The sequence below is a fragment of the Meyerozyma guilliermondii genome, genomic scaffold (assembly GCF_000149425.1).
Source record: "Meyerozyma guilliermondii ATCC 6260 scaffold_2 genomic scaffold, whole genome shotgun sequence".
Taxonomy (NCBI): Eukaryota; Fungi; Ascomycota; class Pichiomycetes; order Serinales; family Debaryomycetaceae; genus Meyerozyma; species Meyerozyma guilliermondii.
Window position 1 is genome coordinate 865,350 of NW_001809799.1, and position 18,498 is coordinate 883,847.

The 18,498-nt window shown below is 45.9% G+C and overlaps 12 protein-coding genes across 12 annotated transcripts; 6 read left to right on the forward strand and 6 right to left on the reverse strand. All coding sequences in view use genetic code 12, as the record gives it.

Moving 5' to 3' along the window:
• Positions 1-28: 28 nt before the first annotated feature.
• Positions 29-1,678, forward strand: PIN4 (Pin4p; the record flags this gene model as incomplete). Its single annotated transcript, XM_001485948.1, has 1 exon — positions 29-1,678. One exon carries the CDS (start codon positions 29-31, stop codon positions 1,676-1,678), a length of 1,650 nt encoding a protein of 549 aa, XP_001485998.2.
• On the reverse strand, positions 158-1,183 carry PGUG_01670 (uncharacterized protein; the record flags this gene model as incomplete). The annotated part of the gene is made up of 1 exon (XM_001485949.1): positions 158-1,183. The coding sequence occupies one exon, from the start codon at positions 1,181-1,183 to the stop codon at positions 158-160; it is 1,026 nt and encodes a 341-aa protein (XP_001485999.2).
• Positions 1,679-1,962: 284 nt separating the features above from the next.
• Positions 1,963-3,330, forward strand: PTC2 (type 2C protein phosphatase; the record flags this gene model as incomplete). Its single annotated transcript, XM_001485950.1, has 1 exon — positions 1,963-3,330. The coding sequence occupies one exon, from the start codon at positions 1,963-1,965 to the stop codon at positions 3,328-3,330; it is 1,368 nt and encodes a 455-aa protein (XP_001486000.2).
• Positions 3,331-3,665: 335 nt separating this feature from the next.
• On the forward strand, positions 3,666-5,558 carry SAS3 (Sas3p; the record flags this gene model as incomplete). The annotated part of the gene is made up of 1 exon (XM_001485951.1): positions 3,666-5,558. One exon carries the CDS (start codon positions 3,666-3,668, stop codon positions 5,556-5,558), a length of 1,893 nt encoding a protein of 630 aa, XP_001486001.2.
• A 31-nt stretch (positions 5,559-5,589) lies between these two features.
• On the reverse strand, positions 5,590-6,693 carry PGUG_01673 (3'-5'-exodeoxyribonuclease; the record flags this gene model as incomplete). The annotated part of the gene is made up of 1 exon (XM_001485952.1): positions 5,590-6,693. One exon carries the CDS (start codon positions 6,691-6,693, stop codon positions 5,590-5,592), a length of 1,104 nt encoding a protein of 367 aa, XP_001486002.1.
• Positions 6,694-6,770: 77 nt separating this feature from the next.
• PGUG_01674 (uncharacterized protein) lies at positions 6,771-7,367 on the forward strand (the record flags this gene model as incomplete). The annotated part of the gene is made up of 1 exon (XM_001485953.1): positions 6,771-7,367. One exon carries the CDS (start codon positions 6,771-6,773, stop codon positions 7,365-7,367), a length of 597 nt encoding a protein of 198 aa, XP_001486003.2.
• A 64-nt stretch (positions 7,368-7,431) lies between these two features.
• On the forward strand, positions 7,432-8,007 carry PGUG_01675 (aminoacyl-tRNA hydrolase; the record flags this gene model as incomplete). The annotated part of the gene is made up of 1 exon (XM_001485954.1): positions 7,432-8,007. The coding sequence occupies one exon, from the start codon at positions 7,432-7,434 to the stop codon at positions 8,005-8,007; it is 576 nt and encodes a 191-aa protein (XP_001486004.2).
• Positions 8,008-8,072: 65 nt separating this feature from the next.
• Positions 8,073-9,533, reverse strand: DOT6 (Dot6p; the record flags this gene model as incomplete). Its single annotated transcript, XM_001485955.1, has 1 exon — positions 8,073-9,533. The coding sequence occupies one exon, from the start codon at positions 9,531-9,533 to the stop codon at positions 8,073-8,075; it is 1,461 nt and encodes a 486-aa protein (XP_001486005.2).
• Positions 9,534-9,612: 79 nt separating this feature from the next.
• TRP2 (anthranilate synthase) lies at positions 9,613-11,199 on the reverse strand (the record flags this gene model as incomplete). The annotated part of the gene is made up of 1 exon (XM_001485956.1): positions 9,613-11,199. One exon carries the CDS (start codon positions 11,197-11,199, stop codon positions 9,613-9,615), a length of 1,587 nt encoding a protein of 528 aa, XP_001486006.2.
• Positions 11,200-11,285: 86 nt separating this feature from the next.
• PGUG_01678 (uncharacterized protein) lies at positions 11,286-14,126 on the reverse strand (the record flags this gene model as incomplete). The annotated part of the gene is made up of 1 exon (XM_001485957.1): positions 11,286-14,126. The coding sequence occupies one exon, from the start codon at positions 14,124-14,126 to the stop codon at positions 11,286-11,288; it is 2,841 nt and encodes a 946-aa protein (XP_001486007.2).
• A 275-nt stretch (positions 14,127-14,401) lies between these two features.
• FAA21 (medium-chain fatty acid-CoA ligase) lies at positions 14,402-16,759 on the forward strand (the record flags this gene model as incomplete). The annotated part of the gene is made up of 1 exon (XM_001485958.1): positions 14,402-16,759. One exon carries the CDS (start codon positions 14,402-14,404, stop codon positions 16,757-16,759), a length of 2,358 nt encoding a protein of 785 aa, XP_001486008.2.
• Positions 16,760-16,782: 23 nt separating this feature from the next.
• On the reverse strand, positions 16,783-18,462 carry AIP2 (D-lactate dehydrogenase; the record flags this gene model as incomplete). Its single annotated transcript, XM_001485959.1, has 1 exon — positions 16,783-18,462. The coding sequence occupies one exon, from the start codon at positions 18,460-18,462 to the stop codon at positions 16,783-16,785; it is 1,680 nt and encodes a 559-aa protein (XP_001486009.2).
• Between the last annotated feature and the right edge of the window lie 36 nt (positions 18,463-18,498).

An 18,498-nucleotide genomic window follows, 5' to 3' on the forward strand; every position in this document is an offset into this window, starting at 1 on the left:
GGTTTTTTAAGTCATCTTTTGTGCTAAAATGGATCTTCGGAACCTTGCCGCCACCCCCAGCCTCGACAGAAGACCGTCTATACTGTCGTTGTCGCTGTCTGGGTATGCTTCCTCGAACTATGGTGGAAATACCACGCCTCAACTTTCCAGTCAACGTTTAAATGGCGGCCGCCAATCGACTCCAGGACTGATTTCCGGTGGTCCTCCTACCGGGATTTCTGGTCCTTCGAGTGGTGCCGTTGCTTCTGCTAACCTGAACCCCTCGTCCTCTGCTTCCAATCAAGCCTGGAGCAACGTGGCCGGCGGCCTGACCATTGGCGTTGGCCCTTGGGTTGAGCAGCAGCAAGCCCAAGCAGCAGCGCTTAAAAAGAAAAAAACTAATGACGATGACGATGATGAAAACAACGACAATAATAACGACGATGACGACGATGATGACGACCTCATTCCCACCGCCATTGTGATCAAAAATATTCCGTTCGCGATCAAGAAAGAACAACTCTTGGACGTGATGACCAAGTTGAGCCTTCCGCTTCCCTATGCGTTCAACTACCATTTCGACAACGGAGTGTTCCGGGGGCTTGCGTTTGCAAACTTCACCCTGACCGACGAGACCACGCTGGTGGTGAACCAGTTGAACGGTCGTGAAATCGGTGGCCGCAAGCTTCGAGTTGAATACAAGAAAATGCTCCCGGCCCAGGAACGTGAGAGAATTGAACGTGAGAAGAGAGAGCGCCGGGGACAGTTGGAGGAGCAGCATCGCACCAATTCTAATGCATCTTTGGCACTGCTTCTTTCGGCCGCTTCCACCACCGCTGCCACGAAAAATTTGAGTGTGGGCACTGGAATTACCACCACCCATACCGAAAGACTCGCGGTGTCGTACCCTGTAGGAAGCACCCCGGTTCCAACCGAACTCAACATGAACGATGGTGATGTGTTGGAATTGTATTCGCAACTTCTTTTGTATCGTGACGAACCGACAAAGGCAGTGTACGAGCTTGCGTTTCCAGCGCTTCTTCCAGCCCAGCGCAAAACACTCTCGCTTCTTTGTGGAGTACTTAACCTTCTCGAGTTGTACGATAATGGGACAATTATAATCAGACGCCGACCAGGTCAACTTCCCCATCAGCCGGTGCCTGCTTCTGCATCCATGATGAACCTCACGTCGTTGCTGGGCCATCCCGAGTTGCTTCGTAGCCAGAGCCAGTCAGCATTGCCTATGCGTAGGCAAACCCCAACACCAATGGCTCTCGGTTCTGCCAATGGAGTGGCAGCTACCCCAGGAGCCACACCTGTCGCTTCTGTGCTTCCGCCGGTATCAGGAGGCCCTGGAGGAGCCACGAGCATACAATCGCAGACTACTGGTGCCCCAAGTGCAACTTCTGGCCAACCATCAATGCCTGGTCTTCGGTACCCAATGAGGTCCAATAACCGTTCATTTGACGTTGCCCCTGGCGCCGAGTCGCCAACTCCACAACACGCGTTCTTTACAAGCCAGCCAACTACCCCAGCAGACCTTCAGTCTCGGTTTGCACCTTTTGGTGGAATGGGTTTTGGTTATAACCAGCTGCAAAATGGTACCGGTGGAGACGAATATTCCACGTTTAATGATCCACTTTCCGTCAAGCTTTCGACACTCAACGTCGACAAGTCGGGAATCTGGGGTCCTAAATGATTAACGACATAGAGTCTAATGACATACATGTATATGTGGTGTAGCCCTACGTCTTGAACTAAGCGTCTTGGACTCTGTCGACCTGCACATAATGGCCTGCACACGGCCGACGAAGAGGCAAATTTACCAAACTTAAATCAACATCATCAAACGCCCAACTTCCTAAATCGTTTCTGCAACACTAGGTGAACTCAAGATCGGTTATCTAACATTTGTGGGTCCCAGTGCACGTAGAGTTGTTTTCAAACCACTCCCAAACTTATTCCTCATAAACACCCTTCAAAATGGGACAAATCCTTTCACAACCGGTGACCGAAAAGCACTCGGAATCTGATGCCAGCAAGCATTTGGCATACGGCTTGTCGCTGATGCAGGGCTGGCGTATCAATATGGAGGATGCTCATGCCACCATTCTCGATTTTTCTGACTCTGGGTCATCGGGCAACTCCACCGAAAAGTCTGCCGAAGAGGCACTGGTGGCCTTTTTTGGCGTCTACGATGGCCATGGAGGCGACAAGGTGGCTATATACACGGGGAAACACCTCCACGATATTATCCGAGGCACCGAAGCGTTTGCTAAGAAGGACTACATTGGTGCTCTTAAACAAGGTTTTCTTACTTGCGACCAAAATATTCTCCGTGATGAGGATATGAAGGACGACGATTCAGGATGCGCTGCCACGTCGGTGATTATTACGAAAGATAGCATTATTTGTGGAAATGCTGGAGATTCACGTACAGTAATGAGTGTCAATGGATTTGCTAAAGCTTTATCGTTTGACCATAAGCCTCTGAACGAGGGGGAAAAGGCACGTATTTGTTCTGCTGGCGGTTATGTTGACATGGGCCGTGTAAACGGTAACCTTGCCCTCTCTCGTGGTATCGGAGATTTCGAATTCAAGAAGAATCTCGACTTGCCTGCTGAAGAACAAATTGTTACATGCTATCCCGATGTCATTCTGCATCCTCTCGATTTAACCGCTGACGAGTTTGTAATCCTTGCTTGTGACGGAATTTGGGACTGTCTCACATCGCAACATTGCGTGGAATGTGTACGTCGTGGAATTTACGAGCGCAAGCCATTGACACAAATCAGTGAGGAGATAATGGAATTATGTTGTGCTCCAACAAGCGATGGACTGGGAATTGGCTGCGATAACATGTCCATCGTCATTGTAGCACTTTTGGATGCTTCTCGTAATGAAACCCTTGATGAATGGTACGAAAAGATCATCGCCAGAGTCGATGCTAATGATTCGAAATACGGCCCCATCTCCAGTCCTTACAGTGAGATGTATAAGCAGATGTACGGAGAATATTTTGAGATTGGCCAGCAGGGTAACCAGCCGTCGCGTGGAGCTGGAGGTGCCGGTGGACAGAACTCCATGTTCGGCGGACTTCCCGGTTTAAGTCAATTTAAGCCAGAAGAGGAAGAAGCTGAGGAAGCTGACCAGCAACAAGACGGCGAGGCCAATGGTGCCATTTCTCTCCAGAAGCTACTCGCAAGCAATGCCATCACCAACGAGAATGGAGTCATATATCTTGATACATCGTCGGCACAATCACTATTGGCCCACTTCGGCATGTCAGAAGACCAGGAAAACGACAAGATTGAAGAGGAAAGGGAGAGTGAAAGTGACGACAAGGAGTAGGGTCATAGGTTCAGTTCTAGATATCTAATGATAGTGTAACACTATTTGTATTTTATCATCACTGCGATTAGAGCCCTCACCCAATGTGCAGGACATTTGTATATTTTTCATCGAAACCCCAGACGGTTGGAACAACTTGTCGAGGGTTATACTTTGCCCGAAACTTAAATTCCGCGCGTGGGCGCACTCGCATTTGCTGATACTTGTTCTGCGTATACCAGGCGTTCAAAACTGACGTACATACAATCTACAGTCTACCATATCAGCCAAAATCATTTCGCATCCATTCACCAAGGCATTTTCATTTCCCGTATATTTCCACATCCAGCAGTGTTATGGTGGATCTACTCAACCAGCTTCACATTCCGGACAACCGTCACTACGAGAATGTTGCAAGTGGCGAATATGGGCGCTTTAGGCGGCGACTGTCACACCTAAATGGCTCCTCATCGGCTCTGCCAAACAACACTGATCTGCCACACAATGTTGATCTGGCGACAAAACATCGTCTGGTTTCCACTGGCAGAAGCCGATTGGTCACATACAGCAACAAATCGGGCCAGTTTATTGTTCGAATAAAGCTTGGTTCAAGATCATCATCCACTGCACCCACGGTATCGCCTGATTCGTTACCATACAAGGGTGTATTAGCATTTCCTGATTGCACAATCAACAATACCGAGCCCACGAAAAAGGATCGAGACCAGTTCAAGCGATTGCTTGAAAAATCAAAGAGTTTGATCTCGTCGCAGACTTCAACTTTGTTCAATCGTGCTTCCTCTATAGATTCTGATTCGCCGTATATGGTGTCCCAAATCCGCCAAATACGGTTCAGAGACTTCCTCATTGACACCTGGTACTCGGCTCCGTACCCTGAAGAGTATTCGCAATCGTCGGTAATTTTCATTTGTGAACACTGTCTCAAGTATATGAACTCGCACAAGCTGTACATGCGACACCAATTGAAAAATTGCAACATGTCAAACCACCATCCGCCCGGAACAGAGATATATCGAGATCCTGAGCAGCGTGTAGCGTTCTGGGAAGTTGACGGACGCAAAAACATCAGTTACTGCCAGAACCTCTGTCTTTTGGCCAAACTATTTCTCAATTCCAAAACTCTCTACTATGATGTTGAGCCTTTCATCTTTTACATTCTCACGGAAATAGATGCAAGCGATCCTTCCACCTACCATTTCGTTGGTTATTTTTCCAAAGAGAAACTCAACAACTCCGATTACAATGTCTCCTGCATTCTTACGCTCCCCGTTTATCAGCGAAAAGGTTATGGTAACCTACTAATAGATTTCAGCTACTTGCTCTCGAGAAAGGAATTCAAGTTTGGTACTCCCGAGAAACCTTTGAGTGATTTGGGGCTAATGAGCTACCGAAACTACTGGAAAATCACCATTGCACATCAACTAAAATTTCTATGGGAAAAGTACTTGAAAAACAAATCTGACTATGTGACGATTTCCGTGGAAAATCTCTGCAAGCTCACAGGCATGATTCCATCTGATGTCGTTGTTGGTCTTGAACAATTGCATGCGCTTGTGAAGAACTTTAATACCAATTCTTATGGCATCGCCGTGAATCTTCGAACCATCGATTCTGTGATTGAAAAATGGAAATCCAAAAATTATGTCACTTTGGACTCTTCAAAGCTCTTGTGGAAACCAATGTTGTTTGGACCTTCCGGTGGTATCAATTCTGCTCCGGCAATGCTACCGCCGACTACTGCTGGTAACAATCCAGTACACAATAGTATTGCCATGCTTACAGATTTTTTGCGAGACGACATTAACAACCCGTACAGTTTTGAGGAAGAGTCGTTGAAGGCAATCGAGTGTTTAATCGAGGTCAACAAGGCAATGGACGAAGAAGACACCGACAACTATTTGGAGTGTTCTCCAGATATGACATTCCCTAAGAGAAAACCTCCAAAGGTATTTGAAGAGGAAGAGGAACTTCCATTGAGCGTACCGCTTGGGGATCCGGTCGAAACCGGGTTGAAGGAAAATGCCGAAGTTGAAGCAGATTCCAACTATGATGAAGATGCGGAAATCGAAGATGAAGAAATCGACGAAGAAACTTCGAGCCCAATTGAAACTGAAAGAGTGTTTCGGCGGTCAAGCAGAATCAACCTACGCAGCAATGGTACAGTTTTATCTCGGTGGCTGCGGCGAAGAATACCAGTGCGTACATCTAAACGGTTGCGCAATGTATGATAATGTATATTAATATGTATAATAGTGGGATTCAATCGACTCCAAATAATTCACAAGACCTGTCGTAGACCTCATCAAGGAAAACCTGGATCTGTTCAGGTTCCTCAAGTCCATACAAGGAACACATGATTTGAGCAACCTGGCCTACGAACACAGGTTCGTTTCTGGATTTCACTATTGGATGAATTGCCATGGGTTCTACTGAATCTTTAAACTGAGAGAGTGACTCTTCTATCCTGTCTACGGCATCACTCTTGGCTGTGGGAAATGGAAGTCTTTCATCAAATTTTTTACCTTTGGCTAATTCTTTCAAGTCGTTCATACCTGGTATTTCTGGGTAGAAAAGGTTGGGATAACCCGTCAATAATTTGTGACTAGCATGAGACTTTCTGATCTCGCACCATGGTGCATCTGTTTCAATCAATAGTTGAGATCGAGGAATCTTGGCGGCAACTTCAAGGTTTTCCGAAGTCTTCAAAGAACACCCATTGACACTAATTTTGAAGCCGAGTTGAAGAAGTTGATGTAGTTCCTGTTCGGTTCCAGTAAACGAGTGGACGACTCCACTGGCTGGAAAGTCTCCTCTATCGATAAAAGGCTTCAATATAGATACAAAATCATCTACAGCGTTTCTCATATGGAGAAAAAGAGGAAGCTTGAGATGCTTCAACGACGCTGCAATTTCGAGCTGTTTACTGAAAAATGTCCGCTGCTGGTCCTTTGTGGAGTAATGTAACCGATCGTAGTCCAAGCCTATTTCGCCAAACGCTTTAATAGCTCCTGTTTTAGCGCCATTGACTGTAATTTCTCGGAGCTTGTTGAGCTTTTCATCGACATCCGGCAATAATTCTTTTGAGCCTTTACAGTAGAACTCGTCAGCCACAGTGCACGGGTGTACTCCTACAGTCGAATAGAAAACTCCTGGATGGTTCTGAGCCAATTGAATATGATCTTCGCTTTCAGAAATCGTCGAGGAAGTGACGAGCATCTTATCAACTCTAAACATACGAGCACGAGCTATCACGGCTTCTAAGTCGGGTTTATGCTTGCGAGAGCCATGGTAAACGCCCTGGAACATAGCATCGGAAAAGTTGACCCCTATATCGAAATATCGAGGAGCCCACCGTGACATCATAAAAGTAAATGTTGCAAATTTCGCGCTGAAAATTCATCTTATCACAAGTTCTTCTTCTTCAATTTCAAAAAATAAATATGGAAGACTTAGAAAAAGAGCTTTCTGCACAAGAAGCAGCGCTCTCAAGGGACCGGGAAATAGAAAGGGTACTTTCTTGTGCCTCTGGCGACCATTTTGCAGTGTTGGATATATGGCCCGGCGAAGACGGTAAGAAAGCATACCGACGTAAAACTATACTAATTCACCCCGACAAGACGGATAACCCACAAGCACCAGAAGCCTTTGACAGACTCAAAAAGGCAGAAAGAGTTGTCAATGCAATTAAAGAGAACGACGAAGAATTCTATTTGGAGCGCGAGAGACTCGAAAGCATCTATAAACATGTGGGCTTTGACAATAGCAAACCAGAAACCAGGCTGGTAGCCACCAGAGACGAAGCAGCCAAGGTTCTCAAGCGAGAAAAAGCAAAACTTGAAACTGACCAAAGTATCGAAAGGTATCAGCAAGAACAAGAGAACAAGCGTCAGATGGAACTTCAGAAACAACGATTGGCCAAGAGAAAACAAGATTCCGTATGGGAAGACCAGCGAGATACTCGAGTTCAGAACTGGCGTAATTACGTGCATAAAGTCGACAAGAAGACCAAAAAGAAGAAGAAAAAGGTATTGGCATAAATCTACCCCACAAATGGTGTGTTGATGTCATCGTGAAAAATCGCGGTTCCTAATAATCACCACCATGCCTTCGTCGGTCCTTCTGTTAGTTCTGGTAGCTGCAGTTTCTTTTGCCACAGGAGTCGTTGTGTGTCGACAATTGTCAACCTTGCACAATTATGACCACAAAATTAAAGGCAGAAAGGAAATCGAAGATGAATATGAAGACAGCGACGAAGATGACGAAGAAGACGACGTTGAAATCGATTCTCGAGACCTCAACCTGGTTGGCGGCGAGGTGAGGATGACGTTGGTTGTTCGCCAGGATTTGAAAATGGGCAAAGGAAAAGCCGCTGCTCAATGTCTGCATGCAACATTAGCCTTGTACAAGAAAATCACCTCGAGTACCAGTGCTTCTTATAACCCACAAATGGTTCAAAGATGGGAAAGAAATGGCCAAGCCAAGATCACATTACAAGTTCCCGACCAGGAAACCATGGACATGTTGTTTGCGCAAGCAATGTCCATAGGAGTCAATGCTGCAATTATTCACGATGCTGGAAGAACCCAAATAGCTGCCGGCAGCGCTACGGTGCTCGGGTTGGGCCCAGCTCCCAAAGCTGTTCTTGACCAGATAACGGGAGACCTAAAACTATACTAGCTTCAGTCTTCGTAGCGGAGTTTAAATACATCGTATTACCATATCTACTTCCACGCCAGGCAGAATCATTTCATAGTCAATGGGTTCACCGACGACGACGTTCGCCGCTTGCGTTTTGCTCTCTCTATCGTCTCCACATCCACAAGCACATCGTCGTCGCTGTCTGTTTCGATGACATCTTCCACACCAGCGTAGAAATCGTCCACATCGTCGAGGCCAATAGACGATTGGCGTCGCCGTCCACCTGTGCGAGGAGAAGAACGCAGTCCGTTTCTGAGGCGCTCCAAGTAGTCTATTCGGGTCCAGATCTCGCCCTCGGTACGCTGTGGAAGAAGTATCAGGAGCTCAGCAAACGAAAGTTCTCGATTCCGGCGGTTCACAAGAAGCTCGTCCTCTTCTATCAGCCATGGAATATGAAGCATGGACTTGGAGGACTTTGTTTTTTTCGGGGTAGTCTTGGGGTCGGAAGAGTCCTTTTTGGGGGTCTTCTTTTTCTTTTCCTTTTCGTCGGTGGCATGAGGAATTACCACCGAACCGGACCGACTAAAGTAGCCCGAACCACCGGAAACACTGCCATTGCGCAAACTTGGAACGGTAGTAGGAGCGCTCACACTCGGGTTCCGAGACGGTCCAGAGACGCTGGTGCCGCCAAAAAGCACCGGCATGTGGGCTAGCGAGTTCAGACGGTGATGCGGGAATGTCATCGACTTGGAAGGAAGCGACAGGACCAGTGACCGCGATGACAGAATCGAGTTGCGGTCGTCCTTGATGATCTGGATGATGGAGTTGTTGTGCACAGGCACCGCCAGGGTGGAATTGGACCGGCTATGGTGGCCCTGTTGCGAGGTTGAGTTTCGAGGCGTGAGAGCCGGAGGATGGCCCGGCTGGTTATGAGGGAGATTCATGGTGGGATCGACCAGGATTTCGGCATAGTATCCGCCGCCGTTGCTCGAGGCTCCCTGAGACAGCTGGGGGTCGAGATTGGGTTCAATTCGGGCGGTCACTGGCTCAAAGTCTGACGACGTCGACTCGAATGCTGGAGGCATCGGACTGGTAGTGTGGGAAAGTGCGTTTAGACCGGCCAATGCCGACGAGATATTGTTGTCGTAGCCTGTAAAAGTGGCCAGAGCCACCGGGGAGAACGGAGAAGCCGTGGAAAAGTCGTCTTTGTTCTTTCGTTGTCGTTTGACCGAGGACCCAGTTGACGTCGAAGGTGGATTATGTCCTGGAGACGCCAGTTTCGGCGGATTCTTAAGGTTGCCCAGCTTGAGCCGCCGCCATCTGAATTGACAGGCGTTGGGAGTTCTGTTGTGGAAGTTACTGGCGATCTCTTTCCACCCCAACTTTTGCTGGTCTTTCAAATGCATCAACAAAATGTCATCCAGCTGGTCCCACGAGGTTGGGGTCCGAGAATAGTTTTTGGATTCCGTGCCCCCGTCTCCTCCTTGGTCCGTAGAAGCGTCAGCCATGGTGTCGTTGTGTTGCCGCTGTTTGGAACTGGGACCGATGCGGTGGGCGATGATCATCGACGATTTGCGTCACGTGATCCAAGGTCTATAGTCTATAAGGTGAGACAATACCAGAAATCTATTGAAGTCTCGTGCTCTAATTACTAAACCCCACACGCTCCCCCCAGATGGCCTCGGCTTCCACTATGGTATTGTTGTTCGCCCGCATCTTGTTCATCGTTTCCACATACTCATCGTACTCATCACTGTCAAATACAATTCCTCCTCCAGCTTGAAGATAAGCCACACCTTGCTTGTAAACCATCGTCCGCAACGCTATACATGTATCCATGGTCTTTCCGTCGTAACCCCAGTGACCCACGGCTCCGGCATAAACTCCTCTCTTTTCCTTTTCCAATTCTCCTATCAATTCCATCGCCTTGACCTTGGGTGCTCCACTCACAGTACCAGCAGGAAACACCGACCTAAAAGCATCAAAACGAGTTTTGTCCAGTCTCAACGTCCCGCTGACTTCTGATACCAAATGCATAACATGAGAGAAACGCTCAATGGTCAAAAGTCGGTCCACAGAATTACTCTCAGGTGTACATACTCGATTGATATCATTCCGTGCAAGGTCGACCAACATGATATGTTCGGCACGATCTTTGGCGCTGTTTCTCAAGATCTCGGCGTTGGTTTCGTCTTCCTCGTTGGTTTTGCCTCGTTGAATCGTGCCGGCAATGGGATGGGTTACCACCTTACTCTTGTCATCGGCTTTCACCAAGAGTTCTGGTGAAGCACCCACGATTTGGAATTCCACTAAATCAATGTAGAATAGGTATGGCGAGGGATTGACCGTTCTCAAGTGTCTATATATGTTGAAAGGATGTAAGGAAGTAGGCCGAGCCACTCGTTGAGACGGAACCGCTTGGATGATGTCACCTTTCAAAATATGCTGTTTCAAGCTCGATACATGCTGCTCGTAACCTTCCTGGCCAATGTTGGATGCAAACGTTTGGTTTTGCTTGATAGGTGGTTGTTTTGGGTTGAAGTCACTGATAGTGGACGACAACACTTTTTCAACGGCTTCAATCTCATCTCGAGCTTGATCGAATTTTTGTTGCAACTTGGACGTATCGGCAATTTCAACATTGCATATGATCTGAAACCTCTGGTAAACGTGGTCAAACGCCACTATCAAGTCACACATCATAAGAACGGCTTCGGGAACTTGTAACACATCCTTTAAATCCCGTCTTGTCTTAGGCTCAAAGTACTTTATACAATCGTAGGAAATGTATCCAACCGCTCCTCCGCTCAACTTGGGAAGCCCAGGCAATTGAACTTGGTTGTACTGTTTCAATTCTTCTTCGAGCACAGTAATGGGGTCTATATTGGTAAATTCAGGTTCAAACCGACTGGAATCGTCACCTGTCTTGATGACTTTTTTCGGCTTGATTCCAATAAACGAATACCTATCCACGGTATCACCATTTAAGGCTGACTCGAGCAAAAACGAGGGTCCTCTGTTTTCGTCATTTAGGTTTGCAAGCTTCAAATACGCTTGATGAACTGTCAAATCGTTGTGATGGACATACTTGTAGATGGGATAAAGATTTTTCTTACCTGCCTCGACAGGCTGTTCCTCTACTATGTTCTTGAGCTGCGCAACCAGCGGCTGAATCTCGGCCTGGGTTAGCAATTTGCGTTTTGCACACGGATCATTACTACTTACAAACATGTTTGTTGCAGTGGTGACTCAACTGAAAAATTGAACTTGAGATTATATGCAAATTATCGATATGTACAGGATGATGGTTGCAAACTTTAAAGAAGCTCCGAAAGTATCATGGCGCATATACTGGTCACTGGCTGGACATGTGACACTGTACAAAGCTTCTGAGAGCCTATAATGGCCTCAATATCTGGCGGAAGAATCACACTGACTTCGATGCCCAATTCGACACAGAAAGCTCCTGCTACTCTGACGCTAAGATCTGACACCAAATGCCCTGGATCAGTGATAATGCACTCATATTGGTCGGCTGTACTCTCTTGTAGCCTTTGGAGCTCCCAGTAATGTTTCGTCCAGCGAGAAGCCAAGTCACACATGGCAGACGAAGTTTCAATTTTGGTGAGTTCTTCGCCGAGAGATGAATAAGATAACGGTCCATTTACATTGTATCCCATGCTTTTAAGGACACTTAAATGCTTGGCTCGGTCAGAATGCAGTAGACTATTGGTATGGCGCATCTGAATGCTACTCAAAATTTGAAATTGATTGAGTATTGATTCATAGCTTTGCAAGCTTCTTATCATGTTCACATACCCACCGATGATTCCTCGTCGCAAATGGCGCAAATTCGAGTCACTGGATACTTCAGTTGAACTGAAACCCAACCAATTGCGGCCTATAATGGACGCTGCCTCGGAAACATACCCGTTTCTATCTCGGGCCAATAATGTTTGCTCGTATGAATTGGCATTATAAGTCGGTAAAAGAGCATTGTTATGTGCCACAAGTACCTCTTCTTCCAGGTGTTCAAGCTCATCTTGACAATGCGACAATATCGGTATGGAGTTTGTAGCACAATACTTGGATGTCATATGTCCCATAAAGTTATCCAATTCTTCCATGAAAGAAACTGAGAGTGTCTCGCTTCGACTATTCACAACTTTGGGGTCTCGATTACTGGACAAGCCAAGGTTTCTGACTTTGAAATGAGTCTTCATAATATTGTAAATGAACCGAATATTGTGGGTATCCTCGTCGCTGAGCTTGTTCGATTCTTCTGGTTTTTTGCCTCGCCGAAATAAGGTAAATGGAAGCAGATCCCCTCTAGCTAGTAGACAGTTCTCTAATGTATCCCATGATAATGGTTTGATCTGAACATGGTCAAGCGAGTCAAAACTAAAAGAGAATTTTCCATCGAGATTCTGAAACGGGCTGGATTCAAAGGTATTGTAAATGAAGCTGAGAGTCAAGCACGTTTGCTGGTTATTGAAGGAGGTTCTTGCTTTCATCTTCGGAAATAATTCAGACAGTCCAACAGAGTAGAAATCAGTCTTGTCGTTGCATAACTGTTCTTGGAAAGCCAAGCGCTTGACAATCTCATCTCTGAACAATGGCCTATCTAGTAAGGAAGACGTTATTGACGCCCTACTGAAAGCTTCAAAGACACTCCCGCTCGGTGGAAACTTGGTAACGATATCTGGAACGTGGATGTTAATTCGATACTTTCGACTGTTGAGCTTTTCACAAGAAATTGCAACTTCGCAATGGCCGCTTTCAGATGGTAATCCATAAATAACAAGATCATGGTAGTATGAACGTTGTCGAAGATGTGGAAAGTAGTCCTGAAGCTTCTTATCGACAAAGGCATCGGGCATGGGCACATTGGTCAAGTCATTGACCGAATTGACAGATAGTTGAGAAAGCAGAGGTTCACCGACAAAATTGGCAGAAAGAAACGGATCTGTTTTTTCATCGTATACTTTGATATCAGTCAAGAACCTAAGCAAGCTTGCCAGGGTCACTGTTTGGAAGACTGGTAGTTGGGATAAAAGTGTGGTGATTCTCGAATGCGGATACATTACGGAAAACTTTAGCACTTCCACGAGAAACTTGAACTCTTTTCCCTCCCAGAGGTCCAAGAAAAAGTTCATTTCATTCTGGTTTTTCGATGTAGCTGGGTTTAGTTGCTGATGGTGAATGTCTTGAAGGAAAGAATTGAAGCGCTCGGCTGACAGGTCAAACTCCTTTTGAAAGCGAGATATCGCATCCATATTGGCAATTGAGTTGACGAAATACTTCTGTGGTCGGCAGAGGGAGGTGGAACAGTTGTAGGATATAATATTGGAGGTTGGCAGCATTAAGGACAGTAACAAGTAGGAAGCTGGATTGTTGAACATGTGGATATGAAGAGCAAAAAGGAAAAGTGTCTTGCTCAGATATGAAGCGTTTAGTTTTTGAAACATTAATGGAGGAAGTCTGAAAGACCTCACTAACTGGTCGAGGGTAATGTTCGTTATTGAATGCGAATGGGCAAACTGGGCAAATGCAATGTTCATATGAGGCAGTATAGTTTCCGCTGTGAGAACGGCTTCTTTGGCAAACTGTTGGAGAAACATAACGAGATGAAGCCGCTGCTCAAATCTGGGGTTGAATCTCGATTCTAGAATGGGTTCAAGATTGGTGGTTATGACGTTGGATGCATGAAAAGTAATGGAAGTTGTCGAGATGTATTCCAAGTTATTATCGACCGAAAGCACCAAATTTTTGCTGTAATTTTCGTGGAACTTGGACAGTGGTTGCTGAATAACGGCACCAAGTTTTGGTGTATTCGAATCATGATCGATGTACTCGATTATAGAACCAACATTAGGAGGATTCAAGTATGAGTTTTGAATAATTTCGGGAAAACTTGCATTTTTGTCGTTTAATATCGGCAGAAAGTCGGTGTCGTAGCTCGTATAGCTGTGGTAGTCGGCATTGGGATTCACTATTGGTGGTCTAGATTCGAAATACTGGGTGATTGCCAATGGAGAGCACGATTCCAGCCAGTTGTTATTGTGCATAAATGCATTTAAAGCTGTCCCACGAGTCCAGAACGATCGTCGTAGCACACGAACCACATGGGCCATGCGCCGAGCCAGTGTGCAGCGCATATATGGCAATTAGCGTAGTTGGTTAGAAATGAGGGCCTGCACACATCGCGATGCCATCAACAAAGTGCGACATACGACTGCAGGCACTTGCGAACTTTTTACCTTTTATTCGGCTTTGTGTCACCTCCATCGGGTGCAAATCGCGGTCCGATTTCAGCATGTGCCGAGGAAGTCGGCGTGAATCAGCCGACCCACGATCTGTCCCCACACGGGCAGGAAGATCAGCCTAGTGTTTAAGCCGTATAACGGTTGATTGTATGATGTAATTGATTGAAATGAATTGTCCAAATGACATCTTGATTCAATTCTCATTTTATTGCTTCTCATTTGCTTATTCACTTTTCATTTGCTTTGCTTCTCATTCCTTTGCACTCTCTTGCTTCGCCAAATCGAGCACCTCTACCCCTCCAACCGTACCCCACAGACCTGGGCCGAGGTTCGCGACAAATATAACATTACCCCAGACGCACCAAAACTCCGCATTTTCAATGGCTGCCCTCATCAACGATTCCCCAGCTGCTATCAAGGAGCATATCCAACGCACGCTCCCCATTGAGCCCAGCTTGCTTGCCAATGGTGTAGCTCTTCCCAACTCGAGGAAACCAGGCTACCTGCACATATACAGGAACGCCTTTTCTGCCGATGAACTCAAGACAGTGCCCCATCCGGCATTGACCACTCTTTACAAGTTCTTCGAGACCACGGTTGCTGCTACGCCCAACCTGAGGTGTTTGGGAAAAAGACCCAAGTTGGCAGATGGGTCGTTTGGAAACTACGAATGGCAGACGTATGCCGAGGTGAGTAAGAGAAGAACCGATTTCGGATCAGGACTTTTCTTTGTTTTGCAAAACAATCCCTACAAAGCCGTGCACTCCGACGACTTTGTGGTGGCGCTTCTCTCGCACAATCGCCCGGAATGGAGTATTGCTGACATGGCTTGTATTGCTTACTCCATCACCAACACTGCTCTCTACGATAGTTTGGGTCCCGACACTTCTCGCTATATTTTGGGTCTTACCGAGAGCCCAGTGGTGGTGTGCTCCAAGGATAAGATCAGAGGGTTAATCAAACTCAAGGCTGACTCTCCTCGCGATTTGAGTAACTTGACAGTATTGATATCCATGGATCCACTTGACTTGTCCAACCCAGCTTCTCCCGACCACGAGCTCGTGAAATATGGTCAAGATAACAGAATTGCTGTGTACGACTTTCTCCAGGTGGAAAAGTTTGGTCAAATTGCTCCAAAGAAACATATTCCTCCTACTCCTGAAACCGTCTATACCATTTCTTTCACCTCGGGAACAACTGGTGCCCACCCCAAGGGAGTTATCTTGACTCATACCAGTGCTGTGAGTGCCGTCACTTTTTGCTTTTCCAATATCAGTCCCGTCAAAGACACAGTTACCTATTCTTTCTTACCGCTTGCTCACATTTACGAGAGAATGAATTTGTCTTTTGCCTTCGCTTTGGGTGCTGCAATTGGTTATCCTCAGAGTGCTTCACCTTTGACCCTTCTTGATGACATTCAGTTGTTGAAACCTCACTATTTGGCGTTGGTTCCTCGTGTTTTCACCAAGTTGGAGCTGGCGCTTAAGGCACAAACCATCAACAACGAAGAAAAGCCGTTGTTGCGTAACATCTTCACAAAGGCTATCGGCAAGAAAATGGAGTTGCAGAGCATCACCGACGGTGATCCTGGTCACCATATTGTGTACGACAAAGTCACGGCCTTGCTTCGTAAGAAAATTGGCTTTCTGAATGTGATCTCGTGTGCTACTGGTTCTGCTCCCATTTCACCAGAAACTGTTCGTTTTATCAAGGCTTCGTTGAACTGCGGTATGTCTCAGGGTTATGGTCTTACCGAGTCGTTTGCTGGTTTGGCATCTTCATCTAAGTATGAGGCTAATCCTGGCTCGTGTGGATCCATTGGTGTTTCTTGTGAAATGAGACTTCGTGATGTGCCAGAAATGAACTATACAGCTGACGATGAAGGTGGTCCTCGTGGTGAATTGTTGTTGCGTGGACCCCAAATCTTCAAGGAATATTACAAAAACCCTACTGAAACCGCCAAGGCTTTTGATCAAGATGGGTGGTTTCTTACTGGAGATGTTGCTAGAATCGATGCTTCCAACGGAAGATTATACATTATTGACAGAGTCAAGAATTTCTTCAAGTTGGCTCAGGGTGAGTACATCACTCCCGAGAAGATTGAAAACACATATTTGTCAAGATTTCCCTTGGCAAACCAGGCGTATGTTCATGGTGATTCTTTGAAGACTTACTTGGTGGGTATCGTTGGTGTTGAACCCGACATTATTCGGGGTTGGTTGAACTCACGTTTCAAGATTGAACCTTCCAAGGTGGCTTCGAAGGAAGATATTGTTCAAACCATGAACCGTGCTGATATCAAAAAGAGATATTTGACCGAGATGAACAAGACAGTGGAAGGTGTGTTTCAAGGTTTTGAAAAAGTTCACAATATTTATATTGATGTTGAGCCATTGACCATTGAGTCGAATGTGATTACTCCAACGTTGAAAATCAAGAGAGCAATTGCCTCCAAGTACTTTGCCAATGTGTTTGCTACATTGTACGATGAGGGTTCGATTATTAAAGAGGAGTCTAAGTTATAGAAAACACCGTGATAGAGTGATTTTTATACATATTTATATGGGTTCAATATTCCGTTGGGATCGTAGTGTCGTTTGATCTGTTTGATCATGGCGACTTCTGTGTCGTTCTTCGAATAGCCAATGTAGTTTTTCTTCTGGAACCCAAGCCCATGTTCGGCAGAAATTGATCCTTTCTTGGAACTGATCCACTCGTAGACAAAAGGCTCAAGTGCATTTTCAACCACCTTAGAATACTCTCTCACAGCTACGTTCAAGTGTAAGTTTCCGTCTCCAAGATGACCGTAACCAATTGCATCAACTACTGGCTTACTCTCGTCTTCAGGATCTCTCAATCCTTGAGCATCCAACTTCTCGTTCACAGCTTCAACCAAGCCATACAAGTCCTTTAAGGGAAGAGAAACATCGTACTTGTAAACTCCACCTCCAATTGTCGAAGCTTCTGGAACCTGTTCTCTCCAAGCCCACAAATTCTTGAGTTGGGTTTCGTCTTGAGCTATGATTCCATCTTCCACCAACCCTTCCTCCATGGCATTGCCCAAAAATGTTTCCAACTTTTCGTCGTCATGTTCCTTGCTCGAACCTGAGGTCTCAATGAGAATGTAGAATGGATATTTTCCGGACTCGATGGGATGGTCGGTTCCCAAATGGCGCTCAGCCAATGCCTGCGAATTACCGTCCATAAATTCGAATGCTGACAAGATTTCAGAGAGTTCTTTGCGGGCACCCACAAACACCTTTTGCACAGCTTCGAAAGAATTGACTGCTAAAAATGCAACGTTGAAAACCTGTGGTCTTGCTGGACACAAAATAGAAACCCCGGTGATTATACCTATGGTTCCTTCTGAGCCAATGAACAATTGTTTCAAGTCATAGCCAGTATTGTCCTTTCTAAGCGAGTGCATAGAGTTGTAAATGGTTCCATCAGGCAAAACGGCTTCCAATCCCAATACGCTACCATGAAGAGAGCCATACCTGAGAAGACGAAGACCACCAGCATTGGTCGCTACAACTCCACCAACATGACATGAACCTTTTGCTCCGAGATCGAGCGGGAAAATGTATCCCTTTTCAGCCAAAAAGTTGTCGGCATTCTCCAAAATCACACCAGCGTCACATTTCAAATTTCCACTGACAGGATCGAACGATCTGATCTTGTTCATACTGGCCAAAGAAAGTATTATCTCATCGAAAACCGGAATGGAGCCTCCAACCAATCCAGTATTTCCACCTTGAGGCACAACAGCAAGTTTTTGTTCGTTACAGTACTTGATAATCTCGGATACTTGTTCCGTCGTTTTTGGTTTCAACACCAACTTGGACTGTCCACGATATTTTCTCATCCAGTCTTCGTTGAAAAACTCCAAATCGCCAGCATCTTGAAGCAACGAGTTCTCGTCTTGCAAGATTGCCTTGAACTTCTCTATATCGGCGTTATCTAATTTTTTGTATCTTTCGTCTCTCTTCACTTTATCACTGTACGTTTCCGCAGTCAAGGGAACCGCCTTCGAGTACAACCTAATGGTGCTTCTCCGTAATAGCGTCGAGCCATACGAGTGTACAAAACGAGACTTGAGGGCCGGAAGTAGGCTTTTTCTTGCCAAACTTGCAACCGTCATTGTAGTGATCCGAGTCAAACTGAATAAAAATTGAGATATTCGTGCTCTGATACGGGTGCATTGGGTGTCATTATGGAGCAGAACCATGGGTGCAAAATCCGAACCAGGACATGTTATTCAAGA